Source organism: Lonchura striata, chromosome 8 (genome assembly GCF_050655825.1).
Source record: "Lonchura striata isolate lonStrDom1 chromosome 8, ASM5065582v1, whole genome shotgun sequence".
Lineage (NCBI taxonomy): Eukaryota > Metazoa > Chordata > Aves > Passeriformes > Estrildidae > Lonchura > Lonchura striata.
This window is the reverse complement of record NC_140710.1, coordinates 20,172,793-20,194,690: the sequence shown is the minus strand read 5'-3', so window position 1 is coordinate 20,194,690 and position 21,898 is coordinate 20,172,793. Positions and strand designations below refer to the sequence as shown.

The 21,898-nt window shown below is 37.8% G+C and overlaps 1 protein-coding gene across 1 annotated transcript in view; it reads left to right on the top strand.

The window, feature by feature from the left end:
* LOC110479950 (uncharacterized) overlaps window positions 1-21,898 on the top strand; it is a 322,855-nt gene that overhangs the window by 163,275 nt on the left and 137,682 nt on the right. Inside the window, exons 14-15 of the mRNA XM_085585937.1 lie at window positions 2,774-2,936; window positions 4,174-21,415. Of these exons, the coding sequence (XP_085442063.1) occupies window positions 21,236-21,415 (180 nt within the window). The 5' untranslated portion in view covers window positions 2,774-2,936; window positions 4,174-21,235. The remainder of the gene's footprint in view (window positions 1-2,773; window positions 2,937-4,173; window positions 21,416-21,898) is intronic.

Genomic DNA, 21,898 nt, shown 5'->3' with positions numbered 1-21,898 from the left:
GTGATCTTTAGTGTCTGCAGCAGACTTTAAGGATGAGGTTTCAGATGTGATGACCATAGACAAGGAGATAGCAATGATTCCAGTTTAAGAAGAGGTGAATATATTAGTTAATAGTCTGGGGAGGGCAGAAAGGTTAATTCCAGAGGGATTTACAGGAAGAAGCCTCATGACTTCTCTTCAGTCTGTGCAGATGAGCAAAAAGCAACAAAAGGTTAAAGTTGAAAATAAAATTAGAACTGAAAGCAGCAGGAAGACCTGATGGTAATGTTGACTATAATAATTCACCAGGGGAGCTGAAAGGATATAGAGAAATATTTGACAGAAAAAAAAAAAATCAAAACAAAACAAAAAAAAAAACCAGTGAACATAAGGCAAGAGTATTCTAAATGCTAAGCAACAGCTATGTTTATGTATATAACTGTAATTGAACCATACTCTGATGACAGAGTAGCATTCAAATAAAATTAGCCAGCAGTTGTAGTGATAGACTAGAACTTGTAATGTTGATATGTTCCTTGCCATAATATTTATTCAGAAAACATAGAGGTAATGCAGATATAGTGATATAAATATTTCATCTAGATCAAAATTTTAAGTACAATTTTATATTTATGCTTCTAAAAATCTCTTTCTGCTGTGGTCAAATTTAATTTCTTTCATTTCTCCCTTTTCTATAACATATGGAAGTAGTATTAAGGGATCTGTGCATGATAAAGTTTTCAGTATGGAATGCTAATGGCTCTCTGTGCATAAGCTCAGATTTTCCTCATTTTGCCTTCTATTTCTCTTTGCTGCTTGTCAGCTTTTTCTAGATTAATTTAAATGTGAACAGATAGAAGTTCTAAACTAATATCAAACCACTGCTCCAGGGGAATTGCTACAAAACTGAGTCCCAGTCCCAGCTCCTGGCAGTGTAAATTCGTACCTTTGCTCATCTTCACAGGCCTCCCATCACTCACAGGGCCTTTCATCAAACCTTCCATGAAAGTATCAAATCATAAAGTTTTATAAAATACACTTTAAAACAGTGTGAACATAGTTGAGTGTGCTGCACATTATTTTTTATCATAAGACCCAAACAGATTTATTCTGCTTGAAGAAGCAGCACAGTGCCACATCACAGCAGGAGTGTGTTCCCTGGGTGCAGCAGCTCCTGTGCAGTGAAGGCCTAGAGCATGGTGCAGTTCATCACTAAACACAGAGAGATCTGGGATCAAAATGTCAGAACACCATTGGAGAAAAGGATTTAAAGAGCTGACAAAAGCCAAGAGACTCCAGCCTGTCCCCTTGCCCCAGCCAAGTGGGACTTCTGTGTTTCCCAGGGCAGCTGGTTTGGGTGTCACTTACCTGCTCCTCTTTGGAGAGTGTTCACAGCAATGGAATTATTTCTCCTCCAGTGTCACTTTGTCCAGGAATACAGATAAAATTTGTAAATCTGTAAGTTTATGCAAAAAGGACTTGCCAGCTGTGTAAACCTCCATATAGGTATGTAGTACTTGCATGAGTTGTTGGACAGAAGCATGAATGAGTGGAAAATTAAATGGAAAATTCTTTCTTGAAAGTCTATCACATGAATGCGAAAAGGAATGATGAGGAGCCTATGCACAATGAAATTTGCTACTTATTTTCATTTAAAATTCCACAAAATCACCACTTTTAAAAAGTCCCTGGAGTTTTGTGGTAAGCAGCCATTTAGCAAGGAAGAGATTAGTCTTGCTTGCAGTTTACTCCTTTACTGTTGCTTTATGTTCCTGTCCCTCCTCTTTCTCCTTCCATCACTTTTATGGACTCTGGTGTTTTCTACCCTGACATAGCTGAGCTTTACTGCTGTGTGTGAATCTCACGATACTCAGAAAAGTAAATAGTTCTGGTTTGTAACAAACATCTGTAGCCAATGACATTTCTGATAAGACAAGTTCTTCACTAATTTTGCTTCAATTTTCTGTTCCTGATATAGTGATAGAGATACATCAAGAAACAAGTGGGAGATGAGAAAATAGAAGGAAAGGGAAAATTGGTCGAGGGCAGTAGCAGAAGTTTTACACACTTGTGCAGTTGTAGAAGAGAAAAAGAAATATTACCAAGCAGCAAGAATGACACAGATGAGTTTTCCATGGGGATGTTGCATTGCAGAACGCATAATAATTTACCTCATCAAGGCTTATCTCTTAGTTTAGTGAGAACTTGCAGAAGTTTCTTGAGGAGAAGAAGAAAACTCGTGGCCCCCAGGCATGAACTCTAATCCACCATTTATATATAGGTTAAAGGAAGCAGTGTACATTTTTTTAATTAGCAATCTGGGAGCAAGGCCTCATAACGAGGCTGACTATCAACAGCCTTCTGAATCCTATACTCTACTCCAGGTATATGGCCAGCAGAGTGGACCCACTCACTGGGAAAGCAAATTTCTTTTAGTCCAAAGGTTTTCACTGTTTTCATGAATGGATATATCCTGCTCAGGTTGTCTTCTGTCAAAACACATGTGGGAAATGTTCTCTGACCCCTTTATCACCATTTCCAGACCCTTTGGAATTCTCAGCAGTTCATGTAAGTGAATGAGTAAAAATCCAACATGTCACATCATCTACAGTGGTGTTAGGGCTATTTGAGTGTGTTTTGATTTTGCTGGGCAGGAAGGATACAAAGTGTATGATTGTTTTCTGAAGAGATTTTCCACCTAGAGGTGAGTAAGAAGTCATGGACAAGTGTTAGGAAAGTTTATCCTGAAATTTGCTGGTTTATATGAACATTCTTCTTCTTTCTTCTGCTGTAGGCACCTTTGTTTTTCAGGATTACAGAAAACTGGGCTGGCTGGACTAAAGCAGTGTTCCAAAATGTCACCTGGCCAGGAGTTGCACTGTCCCCTGATTTTCCATGTTACTCTGTACCTTTGCAAATAAGGACTATGTCCTTTCTGCTGCCTTCTAACTTCTCAGGTATGGTCTTCCTCTGTATGTGCAAACTGCAGCTATCTGTGAAATACAGGAGCAACTTTCACCCACTCAAGCCCCTGTCTCAGTCTCTCATGTGCCATTTCTGTATCAGCAGCATGAAGGCTCAGAGGCAGGGCCTTCCAGAAGAAGGAAGTGTAGTTCATCAAAGCTTGAAAAGCTGCAGCTCTCTGACCCTGTGTGTCAGATACTGGACACTGACATGGTCTGGGCCTCATAATCTAGGGGAATTAGAGATGAGTGTTCACATAGTTCCTTCTTTGAAACTGATGTTCCAAAAAGTGGCCTGGAAGTACAACTCTATCCCTTAGCACCTCGTGACTAGAGATGCATCTTTAGATGCTGCTTGTTGTTTGGATCTGGGTCTGCAGGGCTGGTCTGGGTGTGGTTCTAGTGTGTTAAGATATCAGCCTGTTGAAGAAGAGGAATGGAAGTAATTTCAGTGATTTATTTAGGGCTGGTGTCAGGCACTGGCACTGTTTCTAGTGATACCTACAGCAATTGCCTCGTCAGACTTAGGCTTCTTCAGCTGTGATAATTTAAAAATCTGTAGAACTGATGTAATCTCTGCTATTAAACAGTAGTTCCTCTTAATGCAATGGAAGGTATGCTCATACTTTGGAAAGCAAATGTTTATCTTGCTGAGAACTTGTCAATAAGGCAGTGTGTGGAAAGAGCACAACATGCAACCTGCTTCTTTAAAAGCTGAAGCAAAGACTGCGAGGACAGATCCTGAGTTCAGTCAAACTGTCTCTAATAGACTTATTTCTCCAGCAATCTCTGGCTAATGGAGTTGCTAAGATAGACTCTGGTGCTTAGTAGCATTTGGTGATTTTTTTTTTCTTCCAATAGTGCTATTCAAAAAACCCCCACCAAACCAAACAAATACCTTCTTTGTTACTCAAGAATATGGTGCAGCAGTGAAAAATTTGTTTATGTGTTCTGTGTGATAAGTACCTGGAGTAGTTTTATATTTGTTTCTTAACTATATCATTTTATGTTCCCTGTTATTTTGTTGTAAAAGTAAAATAGTTATCTATCATTATTCTGCTCTAATAATTTTTTAATGGTTTTTTAATCATATTTTACTTGGGGCATCTCTTTTCCAAATTAAAATATCATGTTTTATTTAATCTCTTCCTTCACAAAAGGTGATCTATTAGATCTAATTATAATTGTCAATCTTCATTAATTCTTCTTAATTCTCCTGTATCTTTTTTAGGGTGAAGAAAACAATCATGCATGCAATATTCAAGGTACAGGTAAACCAAGGGATGATACAGTGACACCAGTGGTAATTTCTGACAAGCTCTTTGATTCTGTTTTAACAATTCATAATTATGGTCATGATCATCCCTTTTTTAAAGATAAACTTTTTATTGTCTGCCCATGAAAACATTAAGATTTCTTTTCTGAGTAATGGCTAATTTAGATGCCATTGGTGTATCCATGTGATTAAAATTGGTTTTCTTCTAGATAACATCACCTTGAATTTTTTAATGCTGAATTTTATCCATCACTCTTATCTTTCAGTCACTCTGTATCATAAGATCCTTTTGAGCCTTTTGTAGATATTGTCTTTAGTACCTTGAATAATTTGATCATATTGAGCAAATTTCATCCTGTCACTGCAGAGGCTCTTTTTGCATCATTAATAAATAACTTGAGGCACTCCAGTTCTCTTGCAGATACATGTAGATCTCTACAGCTAACCCACTCCGACCAGTGTGAAAAGTGATTTTCATTTTCAGTTAGATACTATTTTGAGTATTTTTCCTTTTACCATAGGAGAATTCATGGTTCTCCTATGGTAAAATGATATTTTGAGATATTGATCTCTCAAAAAAAAAATTACTAAAATTCCTGCCTGGCATCACACTTGGGTATCAATGGTGTTGGTTCTGCTGAGAGCACAGAAGATCCATAAATGCATATTTAGGACCCTGCAGACAGTTTGTTCTAGATGCATGTTTGTGTTCATGTGTTCAACACTTGGAACTTATTATGTGATAAATATAAATATTGGACCACAGGCTGGAGACACATATTTTAGGTGAAACCTGACAATGGCTACTTTGTGAAATCTATCTGCCCTTATTGAGAGCAGTATACTGGAAGTTACAGATTATTTTAGAGATTATAAAGATGAAACAAAAAGTACAAAGGTCACAAAATGAATATCACTGTTCGTTTTACAGCCTTTTTTTTTCGATACTTGATGAAAATGTCCTCTCTGAATGTGGCGTATCCACTCCAGCCCTGTTGACCCAACACACCTGAGGAAATAACAAACACAAACTACCCATGACTTTTCTCAGTTCACTTGAAGCACAACAGTGTAATCCTAAAAGGCAGCAGTAACCAAGAAACACAGGACAGCTCTGAGCTCAGGAAACATACTAAATCATTCTTCTTCCAAAAACTACATCTAGTACTGTCTAAGTCTCCTTGCAATTATTTCATTTAAAATTGCATCATATCTTTTAGTAGCTGTTACTTTTAGGTGAATCTCATTCTGTAGTTGTAAAAGGATGCAGTTGATAGGGATGCATAAAAATTGTTGAAATCAGATGTATTTATTCAGAATATATACTCATGCACACTCAGATATTCTGCTGGCATATGTTTATGCTAGCAGAAATAAAATGAACTACAAATGTTTCCAAAGCACAGAAAGTTTAAGTGATAAAATGCAATGTGACTGTAATTTGGTAATAAATAACTCTAATATCACTATAAAATATAAGAAGTAAAACTATCAAATAGCCTGTAGACTTTATCTATAAAACAGAAAGCTGAGTATATTGTCTTATTTATTCTCATCTTCTAACCTGTCAGGAGAGCATGATGGCCTTTCAAAGATGTAGTTCTTGAATAAGAGTCAATATAAACCAAACTGTGTGGGATTATATATTTTTAGCTAAATGGATGCAATATGATACAGATCATTAACTCTAACCACCTCATCCATTCATCTTTACAACATACATATTGAGGTTGCTGGATGAGAAATGCTATTGAAAGCACAGACCATTTTTAACATTGATAGAAGAGTCAAATAAGTAAAAAATATTAAGTCCCTGTGAATTTGCATGATTTTTTTAGTTTAAATAACATTTGCTACATATACCCCTTCCCACAAATGTTTACTATATATCACCCTGAAATATAAAATGGGGATTCATTTACTTTGAAGTGATGAAAAAACCAGAGTGGAGTGTTGTTTTATTTTACTGGTGTGTTATATATTACATTGTTCTTTTTTATCCTCCCACAAAGATGACTCCTGTAATACAAGGAAACAGTTTTCTAGATGTAACTATCTTCACCTAATCATGGTAAGTTACAGTGTGACATTGCTGTTACCTACAATTCATATTTAGATAAATCTCACAACCTTCCAAGGCAAGAAAAGCCCATATTTATAGGCTTCTGAGGCCATATTTCTATTTCACAGATAAAAATTTATTTGGTAGCAGAAAACATCCCAGCACTTTAAAATATAGATTTGCAACGTGGTATATTGTTAAAATTTAGTGCAGCTTTTACATATAAGTACTTCATGGCTGTATTTTATAATGAAAAGCAGAATCTACATTTACACATTACCCTGTGGACTTTATACTCACTGTACCAATTTATTCAGATTTCTTGTCTAGACTGTAAAAGCATTTTCTCCTCTCTGACTAAGGTTAAATAAATGAAAGGTTAGATTTTACTATTAAGGTCAAGGAAATAATACAAAATTTGACTAAATGAAAACCATGAGAAAAGCTGTAAGTTATGTTCTTTTTACTAATAAACCACTAGGATGCAGTTGCACAAAGAGATCACAGTCAAAATATGATTCATGGAGAAAAAATAGCAGCTGTTATGTTGGGAGTTTATTGGAAAACTAACAGCTGGATTTGAAATCAATGTTATTATTATATCTTTTGATTGAGGTTACATTATAAGGATCATTTCCAGCAATGAAACTGACAGTTCCCTAGCACTACTGCAGAGAACAACAATTGATCCAAAATACGTACAATTATTGGCTTTCCAATTGTTCCCAATAAAATACTCCTTATAACCAGGTGGAGATTTCCTTTGAAACCCTTTGAATACTAGCAGTTATTGCCTACAGTTATTTTTGGATGCATGCTTTGTAGTGCAAGCATTGGTATAACTGCTTCAAATATCAATGGTGTCTATGAATGCTAGCTGAATGTTAATGATTCATAATAAATTAAATTTGTTACTGTAATATATTTGTGCTAATATTTTCTTTTGTCAAGGCAAAGATTGAAAACCCAACTCCTCTTGGTATGGAATTTAGGTGTAGAATCTGTCTCTATTTACCCAATACCATTGACACTTGACAAATCTTGACCTATTAGTATCAGATTTAGCTGCTTGGCCTTTGTTCCTCTTCTCTTCCCTCAGCATGACACCAGCATTTTATGTATTTGGTGAGAAGCTTTTCAGCTCTATTTTTCTATGATTTGTGCTAAAAGCTTGTGGGAACATATTTCCTGTATTTCTTTCCTTTATGCTTCCTCACAGGTAACATTGAACTACCTGAATGATAGGAGAGGGATTGGTTGATAAACCTAACAGACCTGGCCCATCTTCTGTCTGTAGGTAATGTCAACAATGTGTTAAAGGGTGGGAAGAATGTCAGGAGTAAGAGATGGAAGATGATATGAGGAATAGAATAGGAGAGCGAGAAGATCTTTGTTTTTAATCCATAAAATTTCAGGGTCTCACAGCCAGATCAGTTTATCCAAAAGGACAGTAGGGACTGAGAGATTAGTAGGAGCAAGTTTTCCTATATGTAATACTTTAGGTTAAATGTCACCCAATGCACCTTGAACATCATGCCATACAGAACAAGAATCCATGAAATTCAGACGTGTGTGAAGAAGGCATGATGCATGGAAACTGAAGTTAGAACCTTCATAAAATTATGGATACCTGTATAAACCTGCTTTATTTCTCTCCAAGCTGCATGTAACTGCAGTTATCTTTTATCTTTTACACTATTAGCATTCTTTTACACTATTATGTTTTACACTATAAAACACTCTTTAAGAGAACAAGCAATATATATGTGTTAACCTCCAATGAAATGTTCAAACATCCAAAATGGCAGAGTTAGACTTTCTGGGTTTTGTCCAAGTGCTTGGGTGCTCTTTTGTCCATCATTTGTTATTCATTTTAGACAGCATTAATGCTTATCAGATCCGGCTTTGCTATGCTTTGCATAATCATGGATGCTTTTAAGTTTGTATCTCTGAAACAAAAGAACCCCAAGGACATCTCATTTGTACAAAACCTCTAAAAGCTATATACAATTTAAATTTGGGAGAGCAATAATTAAAATAACTGCATGAGGTTTTTTCAGAGTTGGTTTGTAATTTTTGTATTACCTTTTGTCTCTCGTGTTTACAGGCTGTATATTTGCAAGTGAAATTCCTCTTTAATTTGGTCTTTGCTTTTCAAAGAACCTATTGGATTTCCCTTATGTAAGGGTTTAATAATAACAGTAAGAGTGATGGTTAGGATTACAAAATTGCCTTTTCTACCCTCAAAGAATCTTTTCCCAATGGCAGATGAGAAAATAATCATTGCACCTAATGGCAGAGAACAGGTAAATCTTCAAACCTTGTGGCTCTATTGTATTCCTTCATATCATCCCCTACTAATATTTAATCCTTTCAAAAATCCTTTGGCTGGCTCTTTCTTCTCCTCTGAGCTTCATTTTCCTAAATCTTCCCATGCCTTTTGATACAGTTAAGAAGATTAGGCAGACTTAGGAGGAAAATTTCTTTATTTCTTTCTCTCTCTTTTTTCTAAACACATGGAGACTTCAGAGTGTCTCTTAAAAACAAGCTATTTCATGAATTACAGTGATTGTGTCAGCAGTCTGTACAGCTATGTGGCACTTAACCCCTAATGCAGTGTCCATTTATCTGAAAGAGTGATTCCCTTGAGCTCATTGGGCATGGGACCAGGCCCTTTCTATCCATTACTGCCCACATTTCATCATTTCTTAATTTAATTAAATTAATTTAATTAATTAAAGAGAAATGGTCCAAGCACAAGTGCCATGAAATGCTGCCTTTCCACCAAAGATACATAAAAAGAACATCTGCTTCATTCTCCATCCCATCTGAGGCAAGCACTACCAACGGTGGTGTTTGTAGCACATCAAAAAATGTGCTGCCTTTTTCACAGAGGGCAACCATGAGGCTCTGGGGCTGGCCTAAGCTTGAGAAACACCAAGATCTTCTCCCAAGAGAGCTGCTGGCTACCTCTTCATCACATGCAGAAAAATGTCTGGGTAACAGCTACAAGAAAGAAGAAGAGCTTAAAAAGCTTAATTCCCTTGATTTTGCCTCCGGGCTACAACAGCTTGGGCAATGAATGCAGCCATCCTTGTTGGCTGCAGTTGGCACAGAGCTGTGCTGGGAGGAGCTGCAGCAGGCTCTTTCTAGGAGCCTTTCAATTACAGCTTCTGAAAACTGCTGTTCCCCATGTGTGCTGCATGTTTTGCTGAGTTTTCCCATGCCCTGTATATTTCTGTGACACAAGAAATCAAGGCAATAATAACTTCAGAAAAAAATCTGTCTTACAGCACAGAATGGTGGAAGAAAAACTGGTAGGAGGCAAAGGCATGTCATTTAAAGATTGCAGTTTGCAGTTCAGCCCAAATTTCAGTCTGACCTTGGCCAAACCCACTTACTTTACTTTTTGTCTTCAGCGAAGAATAGAATGTCCCAAAGGTAATCTGCAGATGAAATCTGTTAACGACTATGAGACATTCTTATGCAAATAAAAGCCCTAAAAGTGTTTAGCTAGGCAATACAGTTCCAGTAAATATTAATGGAAAAGGTTTCCCTAGGTTTTTATTATGGTTTACCCATAATCAGACTCCGAAGTATAGAGAAAGCAGATGTTTGCCTGTTCACAGATTTTTTGTTCTTGTGGTTTCAAACACCCCACAGAAAGTCTGATTTAAAGTTTATGTGTAACTGGTTCTATAGGATAGTAAAGCTTAGCAAATTTTCTTGTATTCTCATATTAATCCTGATAATGTAAGCCTGTTGCCTGAAATTTCTAAGTGGTGCAGGCAGCCTAGCTCCCCAAAATTAAATAAATTAAATTTGTTACTGTAGTACCTTTGTGGTAATATTAAGTTGATGTGATTTAAAACCACCAAAAAATGGTTTGATTTTCAGTATGTTTAGTACCCACAGCTCCCACTAAATTAAATTTCATTAACTTATCAAAAGACACAGTGGGAATATTAGCACCAGCAGTAGAACCAGGGGATTCCTGCCAGCCAATACAGCATTCACACTGTCCAGCTCTATTATAGAGAAGCCTGTTAGCAAGAAAAGTTCAGCATACAGTGAAGATCTTCAGCATAAATAATGAAGAGAAAATGAGATTTTGGGTTGACTGAAGTCAGTAGCTACACTGATCACAATCCAGCTAGGCCCTTGTTTAACCCTTTAGGGTTGGTTCCCATGTGCAGTAAGCATTTACCTGTTCTTAGCAGCAAATAGTCTGTACAGGGACTATTTAAATTGCTAGAAAAAGACTCTTTAAATAGCTAGAATGGTATGAAATAACCTTAGAATAGAATCAGGCCCTTTAATGAAGATTTGAGGGAATAAAGAAAAGATAGTATTATTCCCTATGGAAAGTGATTGGTTAAAGTATTTATATGCTTACTACAGGAGAGTATTCCTGCAATTTCCAGAAGCAAAGATGTAGTAGCAGTAAACTTTAAAAAGGAAGGGTACTAAGCAATAATGTACAGTAGTAACAGGAAAAGAGATCTGCAACATGCCACAGGATAATGGTAATCAATGAGTTTAAAAAAAATTAAGTTGAAGTATTTTTTTCAGTGTGTCAAGAGTGAGAAATTAATTTAGGATGACCTGAACATAGTTTGCAAAAGCCAGTTCTGTTGGAGTGGAATACATATGATTTAAGAATGCTACTCATATTTGTAATATTCAAGTTGATGAGAAGTTGTCTACAGTGTACGCACTATTGGAATATCACAAATGAGGGTCCAGTATTCTAAGATTAAATTTATAGAAGGTTCAGACATTGTGATTTTGTTTTAATAATGCTAATCATAGATCTTTTGAACAAATGTGATTAGTTAACCTGCATGTTACATATTTAAATCACCACAACTCCTCTATTTCACAGTAGCTAAGAGCTCTGGGCAATAATAAAATGTGAGTAATGACTCTTTCTATATCAACCCTGTAAGCAAGAGGTAGAAATGCTCAAAGTTTATGAGAAAATTGTGATTGGGGAAGTGAAAAAGTAGTAAGTTGTTCTGCATTAAGTAAACAAAGGAAACTATCATGTACTAATACACTCTCCATTTTATTACATCTTTGTCAGAAATTCTAATCAGCTGTGACAGGAACTGAATGAATTGGCAGCACCCAAAGGTGCTGCTTATTAATTTATCATAACAAATAATGATGGTGTGTCAAAGTAAGTTATGTCACTTTATGTGTTTTATGTCTTGGTTTTATAATACCAGCAGTGAAAAAGGGTTGCTCACATTCCCTTTTCAAAGTCAGAAATGTTAAGTTCTCCATGTGTTTTATGTTTCCCTCCCTTTTCACTATAATTTGGATTAATCACAGGGCAACCATGTAGGCAGACAAAAATAGACAGCCAGAAAACCTGGGAAATTCTGTTTCCATACCCTTTGCTTCTGCACTGAGATAGTTAAACTCTGATTTATATAACATTAGTCCTTGGAATCCACACCAGGGTTTGCTTTTCAAGGGGAGATTACATATATGTATGTAGATGTATTTAATATGTATTGTGTATACACATGCATATATATACATGCACATACACATAAGGTAAGAAACTGTTCTTAAAGCTAAGGGAAACAACACCTATAAGGATAGAAAGAAAGGAACCCTTTGTCTTCATCCCTGAGGACCAAAACATAAAATCTTGAGTTGTCCAGAGCCTGAAAGTACTGTAGTGTCCCCAAGAAGAATGTAACCTGGATCTCACTCACCCCAAGCCTCAACTGTTTCAGCCAATTTTTCCTCTCCAGTAATATTTCTAATCTGTACCTCCAGCCTCATGTGTCAGTGGTACCTTAACTTTTAATAAAAGTCCCTTTGAAGTCAAATATCTAAATTCAGAGTTGAGAGAAGGAAAAGCAATTTTACTGGGTTTGACTGTATTGAACTGATATTGGTTCCCTGATTAAAAGTTACACAACTGAATGACCACTTTAGTGTCTATTTTTGACACTTTTCAAGTGTAAACTTTGAATCACTGCATTTTTATTAAATGGGAATGAAATTTCATCATGAATAGACGAGATCTTTTTGACAAAGATGAAATACCGGGAAAAAATGTGCACATCTGTATAATGTGAATATTATTGCCTTGAATTTTCCAAATAAAATCCAATTTGCTGCCACATACAAAAATTAGTTTGTAATACTGTCCTCATAACAAGTCAGAGAAAGCACTGTATTAGCTGGATTGCCATTCTCAGAGCTTGTCACAGGACATCTTTGTAATGAACACAATTCAAAATGTAGTTGGGAAAGACTTGCCTGAATATCCACTTTTTTCATTATATAAACTCATTGATGTTATTATATGGTGTCCAATGTTCATTATAACAGCAGCTAAGGATTTGAAAATAACCACAATACTCAACAATGTATACAAGCATGCACAACCTACTAATTTGCAAAAGCAAGTTCCAGGGGAACTGTGAGCCTGCAGAATGTTCACACTGGCACCAAAATCCTTCCACAGACCCTCAATTCAGAGCCAGGACCTCTCTGTTTTCCTAAACTGAGCTTCTGCTTTCTGCTTTATCAACAGTGGGAAGCAGTGGTATCCCTGGGCAGGTGATGCTTCATCAGACAACTTTTCAGGTCAATCTTCTATAACTTCAGTTGAAAGTAAGTAAGAAGGATTTTCCCAGTGAAACCAAAGTGACTGACAGGTTATATCACAGAATCACAGAATATATTGAGTTGGAAGAGACCCCCAAGAATCGAAACCATCTCCTGGCCCTGCACAGGACCATCCCCATGGATCACACCGTTTTCCCGAGAGTGTTGTTCAAACACTTCGGAGCTCTGTCGGGCTGGCGCTGTCACCACTGCCCTGGGGAGCCTGTTCCAGTGCCCAGCCACCCTCTGGGTTAAAAACCTTCCCGATATCAAACCTAAACCCCCCGATACAAATTCAGGCCATTCTCTCGGGTCCTGCCACTGTCACCCCAGCGCAGTGCCGCCGCTCCTCCTGCCCTCAGGGAAGCTGTACCTGCCCTGAGGTCTCCCCCAGCTTCTCCCCTCGGGGCTGAACGGACCCAGTGCCCTCGGCCGCTGCCCATGGCTCCCCCCGGGCCCTTCCCGTGCCCGTGGCCTCTGGAGCTCCCGAGCAGCTCAGGGGCTGCTCGGTATCACAGCGCCCGAAGCTGCCCCGGCGCTCGCGGTGAGGCTGTCCCAGAGCAGAGCGGGACAATCCCTCCCTTGCCTGGCTGGCTCTGCTGGCCCTGATGTCCCCAGGACAGGGATGTCCCTCCTGGCTGCCAGGGCACTGCTGACTCGTCTCCAGCTTGCCATTCACCAGGATCCCCGTGTCCCTTTCCGGGCCACTGCTCTGCAGCCTCTCGTTCCCAGTCTGTGCATCAGGGCTGCCCCATGCCAGGTGCAGGACCTGCCGCTTGCCCTTGTTGAGTTCCATGCAGTTGGTGATTGTCCACCTCTGTAATTTGTTGAGGTCTCTGTGTAGGGGCTCCCTGGGTATCAGTGTGCCACTATACAAAGGCATAATCAGGAAAACTAATCCAGTGAATGACAAGGAAATATTTGTTCCCAGAACACCTGGGTACTTCTGAAAATTCTATGCTTAATATGCAAATTCTATGCAAATTGTACATACATATTATTTTAAAAATTGTTAATACACCCTCATAGCAAAATCCTAAAACCAGTATAAATGACCTCATTTTATAGTTACTTTGCATTTGTACCTGATTTATGCATTCCTTTATTAGAATTTCTATGTTGTCAGTAAAAGAGAACATGAATGCTTCAAAATAAAATGGAACACACATTTAGTTACCTTAGCCTTTTTTTGTAGAATGATTTGATTATTTTTAAACCCACAACAGCACAGGCAAAACTGTTAACTCAGTCTTTATTAACTCACCTAAAAGGGCAGTAGCTCCAAATAATCCTGCATATTCAGCTTGAAAGTTCCCATTAATTTCTTTACATTTTAGGATTAAGAATATGAACACAATCTGAGATAAATTAATCTGGTGTGATGAAAGAGAACATTCTTTAATTGCAATTTTATTAATTGCATTTATGCTTTTAGACATGGAAATTATTGATGCTTAAGATGAAATCTGAAGTATTTTGCTGTATTTCTTATTTCTGACAATTCATCACTTTTTCAACTATGAAAATTCAAATTTGCTTCCATGAATCTTCACCTATCTAGATAGATCATAAATCTTTCAAGGTGTATATACTTGAGCTGTAGATCTCGGTCACACTAGAAATATGTTTTGTTTTTGTGGATAGTTTATATTCATGGAAAGTCACAAAATTCATATTTTATATGATCTTACAAAGATTTTGAATCAACAAAATAAAGTATTTTTTATTGGGGTTTTTATCCTGCTTAATGTGTGACAATGGTAGCTCATGCTACGGTTTCCCTGTGACAGTTTGACTGTACAGCTGTTATTAATGTGGAGTGGGTTTAAACTGGATGTCTTACTAATTTAAGTTTTAAGATTGAATTAAACCTTAAATTAAATTCCTTTTACCAGAAAATTGTCAGCATCTAAATGTGAGTATAAATAAGCTTCAAACAAGTCGGTACCATTAATATCTCTTATTATATTACAATAGATATGCATGGATGTTAGAGTTCTTTTGGTATTATTTCTATATTTAGCTCTTGTACCTTCATATCTTTTTTAGGTCAAAAAACTGCACAGTTTTTCCAAGAAAACTTGATCAGATTCCTCAAGTTTTACAGAAAAGATAAACAAAATATAGGGGAAAACTTTTAGCAAAACTACCTATGACTACTGGCATTTGTGCCTCTTAATGGCATGCTTTGAAGCAGCTGCTTCTTTATTTTTTTATATGTTCACATACCTACACCCACAGAGGTTTGTGTGCTTGAGCTTTAACAAAGGTAAGATTGTTAGTACAGCAGGTGTTCAGAGTTGCACCAAAAAATGGGCAACTGAATTGGGAATTAGGGAAAAGAGAAAGCAAGGTTTGAGGAGGAGGTGAATGCACTGTCAGCAACTGATGTGAGAGCTGTTCTGTTTTACTGTTATGAGACAGCATGACTGTATTAGGAATTAGATGACTGATTCTGTATTTCAATTTTAATTGAGTTTTCAATATATTAATTCTGTGGACATGTGTCTGAGTTTAATAACCTTCAAATACATGTTCAGATTGAATGACCAAGTAAATTATTCCTCAGAAATGCTTATTAGGATCATGTTGGAGGCATACAAATAGCAAAGGAAACAAACTCATGAATATGCCACTTGTTTCCAAATTAATTTCTCTCAACCTTGGCAGCATGGTTTTTGTTAAATAATTATTCCTATATTTGAGGCATTCTTGTAGTGCTGCAGTAAATGAAAGTTGCAGCATTCCATGCATTTGCTGAATAAATGAGCTTACAATTGTAATGCCATTTGAGTCAATGCTGTGTTCTCAAATGTGGCAAATGTAGTTTATTTGGACAGCGAACAGTGGAAACTTCCTGCAATTGTGGTGTTCAGTGGCTCAATATGTTGTGCTTTATCCCAGGCAGTATTTATCAGAATTAGCTAGGTAATTCTGGTAAATAGGAGAGACCATCTATTTATTGTTGGACAGCCACTGTCAAAAGACCAAGTTTTTTTTTTTTCTGGAACAACTTGCAAACTCAAGTAACATATATATCTTTTTTTTTTTAAGTATTGAGCATACATGGTTCCTTTTGCACTAAACCTTGAAATGTACTTCTTCTTAAATAGTTTGCTTTGTTATCTTTCACCTCTTTAATGGGAAACAAGGTAAGACATTTTGTGGAAAGAAAAGAAAGCAAAAGCATGTTTTCCTTTATTGTGCATGTGCCTTTGTCAGCCACATGAAAGCAAACTGTGCTACATTCAGAAGCACAATTTCTTGCAAGGAGTAATTTAGCAAATACTGTCATTGAGAAAGAAATATTTTGATCTTAATGTGTTTCTTTAATACACTTAATCTGTATGTCATGAGAACACTTTGGCCTTCACCCCTTCCCTCTACCCTATTAATCTTCTAGCCTTTTTATCTCATCCCTCACACTGAATAATGCCATCAAGTAGAAAACCAAAGGATGACACCAAAGAGAAACAAAGAACCATTATTGAATAAGATAAATGTAGTGCCACTTCTGCTAATTCTAATTTACTTAGAATTTAGTGAGGATTATTCTGTCACATCATCCATCACAGACAGATGTTAGGGTGGGAGTGAAGTAAGCAATTAAAAACATGTTCTCCATTTCGGGTGTTTAGTGATTTCTTATTGTGATCTCTTGTTAGGCTCCATTGACTGTTTCTCTTTTTCTAACAAGTATAAAATCATTTGTCAAATTTTGAGGTTAAAATTAGCGTCCCTGAAAGGGCTTGCATTGACAGCCACTGTGGCTGGAGTATAAATATATTTTACTTCTAGAACAAGTGCTGCATTACAATGACTGCTGAAGTTTCCTCAGGCTGCCCCATCATCACGTGCTTCCACCTGGCCCATGGTGTAAATCTTACAGATGAAATCAAATATTTTGACATTTGGGTTGGTGGGCTCTCACATAGCACAGTCCACCTGCAGCACTCCTGCCTGAAGAAGCTGTACAGGGTCTCTAACAGGACTGAAATACTTTATATGCAGTAAGGACAGTCAGAGTTATGCAAGCTAAGATAATAAGTGTAATCAAATTTCATACTCCAAGGAATACACTGATTGCCTCAGGGATCAGGAAAAATTTAGCTCCATATCTTCAGCTTTTGTGCTGCTTCATGCAAGCAGAGCAGCTGTCACAGGACAGAAAGTCCTCTAAGGCATCAGATATTGTTCACTTTTTCAGGCAGGGTACCAAAATGTATAAAACAGTAGTTCAACAAACTAAAACCTGTAGAAGAGAATCTTTGATACTATTCAGAAAATGACTATTCAGGGTGAGAGGTTTTCCACAGAGAAGTTTAAATTTCAGAATGGTTTACTTCTGATTCTAGTTTGTCTTTGATTTGTATCATGTCATAATCCTAAATACTTAAATTCCAATTTCCTTGTTAATATTTCTGCATGGAAATATGTGTGTTAAGTTGTTGGCATCAATCAGATATTTCCTGTGCCAAGTCCTGGGTCATGCAAACCCTTCAGCACACCACATAAATTGGGGAGTTAAAGTGCTTTACACCAGCTTAACATCTTCTCCTTAATTATTGAATTCCTGTTTCTCAGTTTGTGAGATAGAAGAATTCTGTGGGTACTTTTAAGGAGACTATAGACTCAAGTGTGGTCTGAGGCCTCTTCAAATGATATGGGGCACTAATTTCCCTAGGGGAGGGTGGGGGTTTAGGTCTGCATCTGCCTGATTGAGTTTTGAGGCTTTGCTGGTCTGTTTTATGTTGATGTCCTGAAGCATGAAATTTTCTGAAAGCTTTACAGTTGCTTCCTAATTTGCTTTTTCTCTTAAAAAAGCCTAGCTTACCTTCATTTGTTTGTCTGTAAAAGCATGTGGGTTTAAGTGGTGAGTTCTAGAGATGAGAGGAAGTGTTAGCTGGGGTTTTTGGCTTACAAGATAACTTGGTTAAGTCAGTGACTTTGTACCAGCATAAAGGTAGTTATTGATCATGTCTTGTGCAACAACAGAGTTTTGCATTTTTACATCTTTGAAATATCAGTGTTTGCTTTGTTAATTCTAAAAGAAGATGCACACACTAGTAAGAGCATTTGTAGAGGTGCAGGTAAAGTCCTTGAAAGATGGACAGGTGGAAAGCTCAGTCTGGGAGATAATATTCAGGGCTCAGGGAAACTGGGGCAGCCTGTGGACAGATGAGTGAGGAGAGGGCTGATGCTGAGGGATTGTCATTGCTGCCTGCTGGCTGTTGGCAGAAATGAGAGTGTTGGGACTGTGTGCTTGGTGTGACTGTCACAGCAACTTCAGTCAGGAGAGGTGTCCTGGTAATGGAAATAAATTGTGTGTTGTGGATTTGCAGAGGAAAATGGTGGTAGAAGGACAGAGAGTAAGATGTTAACTGCACTGGACTTGGAACTGTAACTTAGATATTGAGCTGAAGTGAAAAAGGCAGAAGTAAAATTAGCTGACTTACAAAAGGAAATGTAGAGCACTGAAAGTGAAAACCAAGGAGACTGCCTGTCTATAGAATACGGTAACTTAATGGAAATGCAGCTTTCCTGGCTGTGGCCCTGTAGCTACCCATCTGAATATCTAAAGAGCAATACATCAGGAGAAAAAAGGCAGCTCTTCCCTGTTTTTTGCTAGGAGAGCCATATCCTGCAGGTCTGAAAACACTCTCCAAAAGATAAATAAGACTGGACCAATTTTAAGTATTAATATTAATAATGCTGTCTTGGACTTCAAGGGTAGCTTTATCACTGATTTTATTATCACAGTACAAAATGGCAGCATGCAGAAGGATTGCTTCCAGTGCTTTTTGTCAGAGCTCCCTGTGCCTTTCATGAGTCACTTGATAGTCTGGGATGTTAGCTGCCACAATTACATTTGTTGTTTAGACTATTCAGGTGTGACTGGGGAAACAGAAGAGTTTGCTGGCACAGTTTCTTTCATGGTGGTTGCACCTTGTGCTGGTCGGACTACCTTAGATCTGCTGTTAAAATCAGCATCTTCTGCTTTGTACTTCACGGCTTCTGTGCTGAGAATCAAATCACCTGGGTGGCTGCTGCTGGTTTAAGAGCATAATTGAGTAGTCTAAGCAGCATCTTAGCAGCTGCTCCAAGAGGCTTTAACCTCCGTGTATACACATTTCCTGGGATTTTGTTTTACAAAGAGGGGGATTATTGTCATATTCATTGTAATCACTCTTAAGTACTGTAGGCCTGATTCCTGGCTGCCTTGTACCTTCTGCAGTCATTTACAACTGTGTAGAAGGACTATAATATGTGATGCCACTAGAATGGCTGTGGTACCATTACACTTGCAGAGATTGACTGTCTATTGCATATAGCAATAAGGAACCAGGGCATGTGGAGAATGAGTAGAAAGTCTGTGTATTAAGGTATTTCTGAGGTGTAAGTGAATGCATGATAGAGAAATGCTGTAGAAAGAGAAAAGAAGACAGTGGAAACTTTATATTGTAATTCTAAATGAGGTTTCTATTCAAATCTATCTTTGTGTGCTTGGACTTGCTGGAAGTTGTATTGGTCTTCAAGGCAACCCTTACTCTAGACAGTGCTCTGTGGGATGTTTATTTTTAGCTGGGTTATTTTCCAGATTGTCTTCATCTCTCTGCAGTCTGCCATGCTAGGAGTGGGCCAGGTGTTTGGAACTGCTTGTAGGCAGTAATGATTTTAGGTAAACATAAAGGCAAATCTGATACTGATGTGTGCCACCAAAATGCATTGTCAGTTCACTTAAAAAAAAAAAAAACCAAACAAAACCAAGAGAATATAGTAAACAGACTGCTGCTTGCTGTACTAAAGCTTGGATTAAGCTTGCAGAAGCCCAAAGTGTGAGGTGGCAATGGCTGTACTGTTTTAGAGGTAAAGTTTGACTGCCAGCATTTCTTTGCCCTTAGAGCCATCTTGCTCCAGACAGAGCAGAGACCAAGGAGCACAGACACCTGAGCTGACAGGAGAGCGCTTGGTTTGTGATGGAGACAAATCTCCTTTTGCTTATGTATATCTGGCTCAGCCTGACTGTTCTAGTTGTATTTCCACTTAAGCTGTAAATAGATAATTTTACAAGTGCCAGGGTGAAAGAAAAAGTTGTTTCCTCTCTTAGGGGCAGCTTATATGTCACTGTCTGTGATTCTGATAGCACAAAATGTCTCAGTCATGAAATGTCAAATCTTAAGTATGACAAATAATCCTAAATTATATTAACATTTATTAAAGGGAAGGTGGAGAATGTATTTCAGAGCTTTAGTAGGAGTTCTACTCAATTTCCATATGAAGAAATCACTCCACTATTATTGTTGTTTGGAAGTGCCATATTTTGAAGGTTATGTTGTTGTCAAGGCAAAAGGTTCTGTATTGCATTTTCAACCAAGCCTGACTGATTAAGGGTGTTGGGAAGAATGAGTTTTCCTTCTGGAATCTTAATTAGGTTGACTTTAACTCACGACAGGAGATTCTGCCAGCTGTCAGCTACTGCTTGGATGTCCTACTAATTAAAACTCTGAGGAAGCCTATTAAAGGTGTTCAAAAAGCCAAATCTCCCTTTAAAATATCTCTGGCACAGCAAGAAAAAGTGTATGACAGTGATATTGCAGCATAGATAACTTGTCTTTTGCTTTTCATGTTGACAAGATGCAGCTTATATTACGTGGCTGAATGGGCTCTTCATTCCAAGCCCTTATCTGTCACCTTCTGTGAGTGGACTGAAAGGAATTTAAGGTGAAGTTTTGCTGGTTTTCAGTTTAGACATGTCTGACATTCAGATTTTCTCATAAGATGAGTATAGCTCATACTGAAACATGTTTCTTGAGGTTTAATTTCTGAGGCAACAACATCCTGTAGTTCGTAAATATTTTCAGTATTGAAACAGATTATAATATAATTTCGAATTACCATCATTTTTGTGCTGCAGTTCATGTTCTTAATTAGGTGCTACAACTGGGATATATCTGTATTTTAAAGCTTTTCCATTGTACCTGTTTAAGATGTGTTTAAAAGAAAAATCCTTCTTATATAGTTCATCAATTTTCTAGACAAACAAATATCTTAAACTAGTGCCAAAAAAAATTGTTTTGGTGATATCTCTTATTCCACTGGGGACCTGGCAAAATATCTCTGAACTTTTGTAGACTGTTTGCAAAGGCAAAAGTTTGTTATTATGCCTGCATTTTTGTGGGGGAATGGATTGTAGGAGACTAGAGCTAGCGCTGAAGACAATCTCACCCCTGAGGAGTTGCAGCTGTACTAATTACCAAAGAGTAGGAGCAGCCCTGCCTTTAACAGGGCACAGCTGTGTCCAATAAGGCTGGGCCAGTAAGGATGGGTGTTATAAAAGAGTGTCTCAGCTGGTCGGGAGGAGAGTTGGTTGCTGTGCTTTTTGTGAGGAGTGGGGGTCAGGCGTTTGTGCTGGGGACAGGTAGGAGTCAGCCAGCCATACAGAAGAAAGAGAAGAGGAGTCAGTGCTGTGAGGAGCTGCCCATGAGGACTCACAGAGAGAAGGTATGAAAGTTTTACAGTAAGATAATAAATTAATGGTGGCAGTTCCCATCCACTGTTGATTGGTGCCAAGGACCGATGCCAACAATTTGTGGCCCATGTGGGGATGAGTTCTGACGCATCTTATCTTCTCAGGTGTATACAGATAAAAATCTAGAAAGATTTTGCAGAAAGAAAGGAATTACTACAGCAGCAAGAGATTTCAGATGGCAGGGGCATTAAATGGAGGGGCAAAAATATTGTTTTCTAGAAGGCCATTGAACTTTTCTTAGATTGTTGTAATTTTGTCCAGGTATGGATTTCTAAGTCAGTTTCTGGCTTCTTGCTAAAGAATTTAGGGTCTAAGATAAAAATACTTGTGACAGATGAGAATAACTTCAGATAAGAGACTTTCTCGGTAGATACCTGCTAAGAAAATTAACCAACCTTAATAAGTTCTGGAAGGTGGTGTGTAGGGTTTCTGATTTGTGGAAAGCTTAGAGCTGC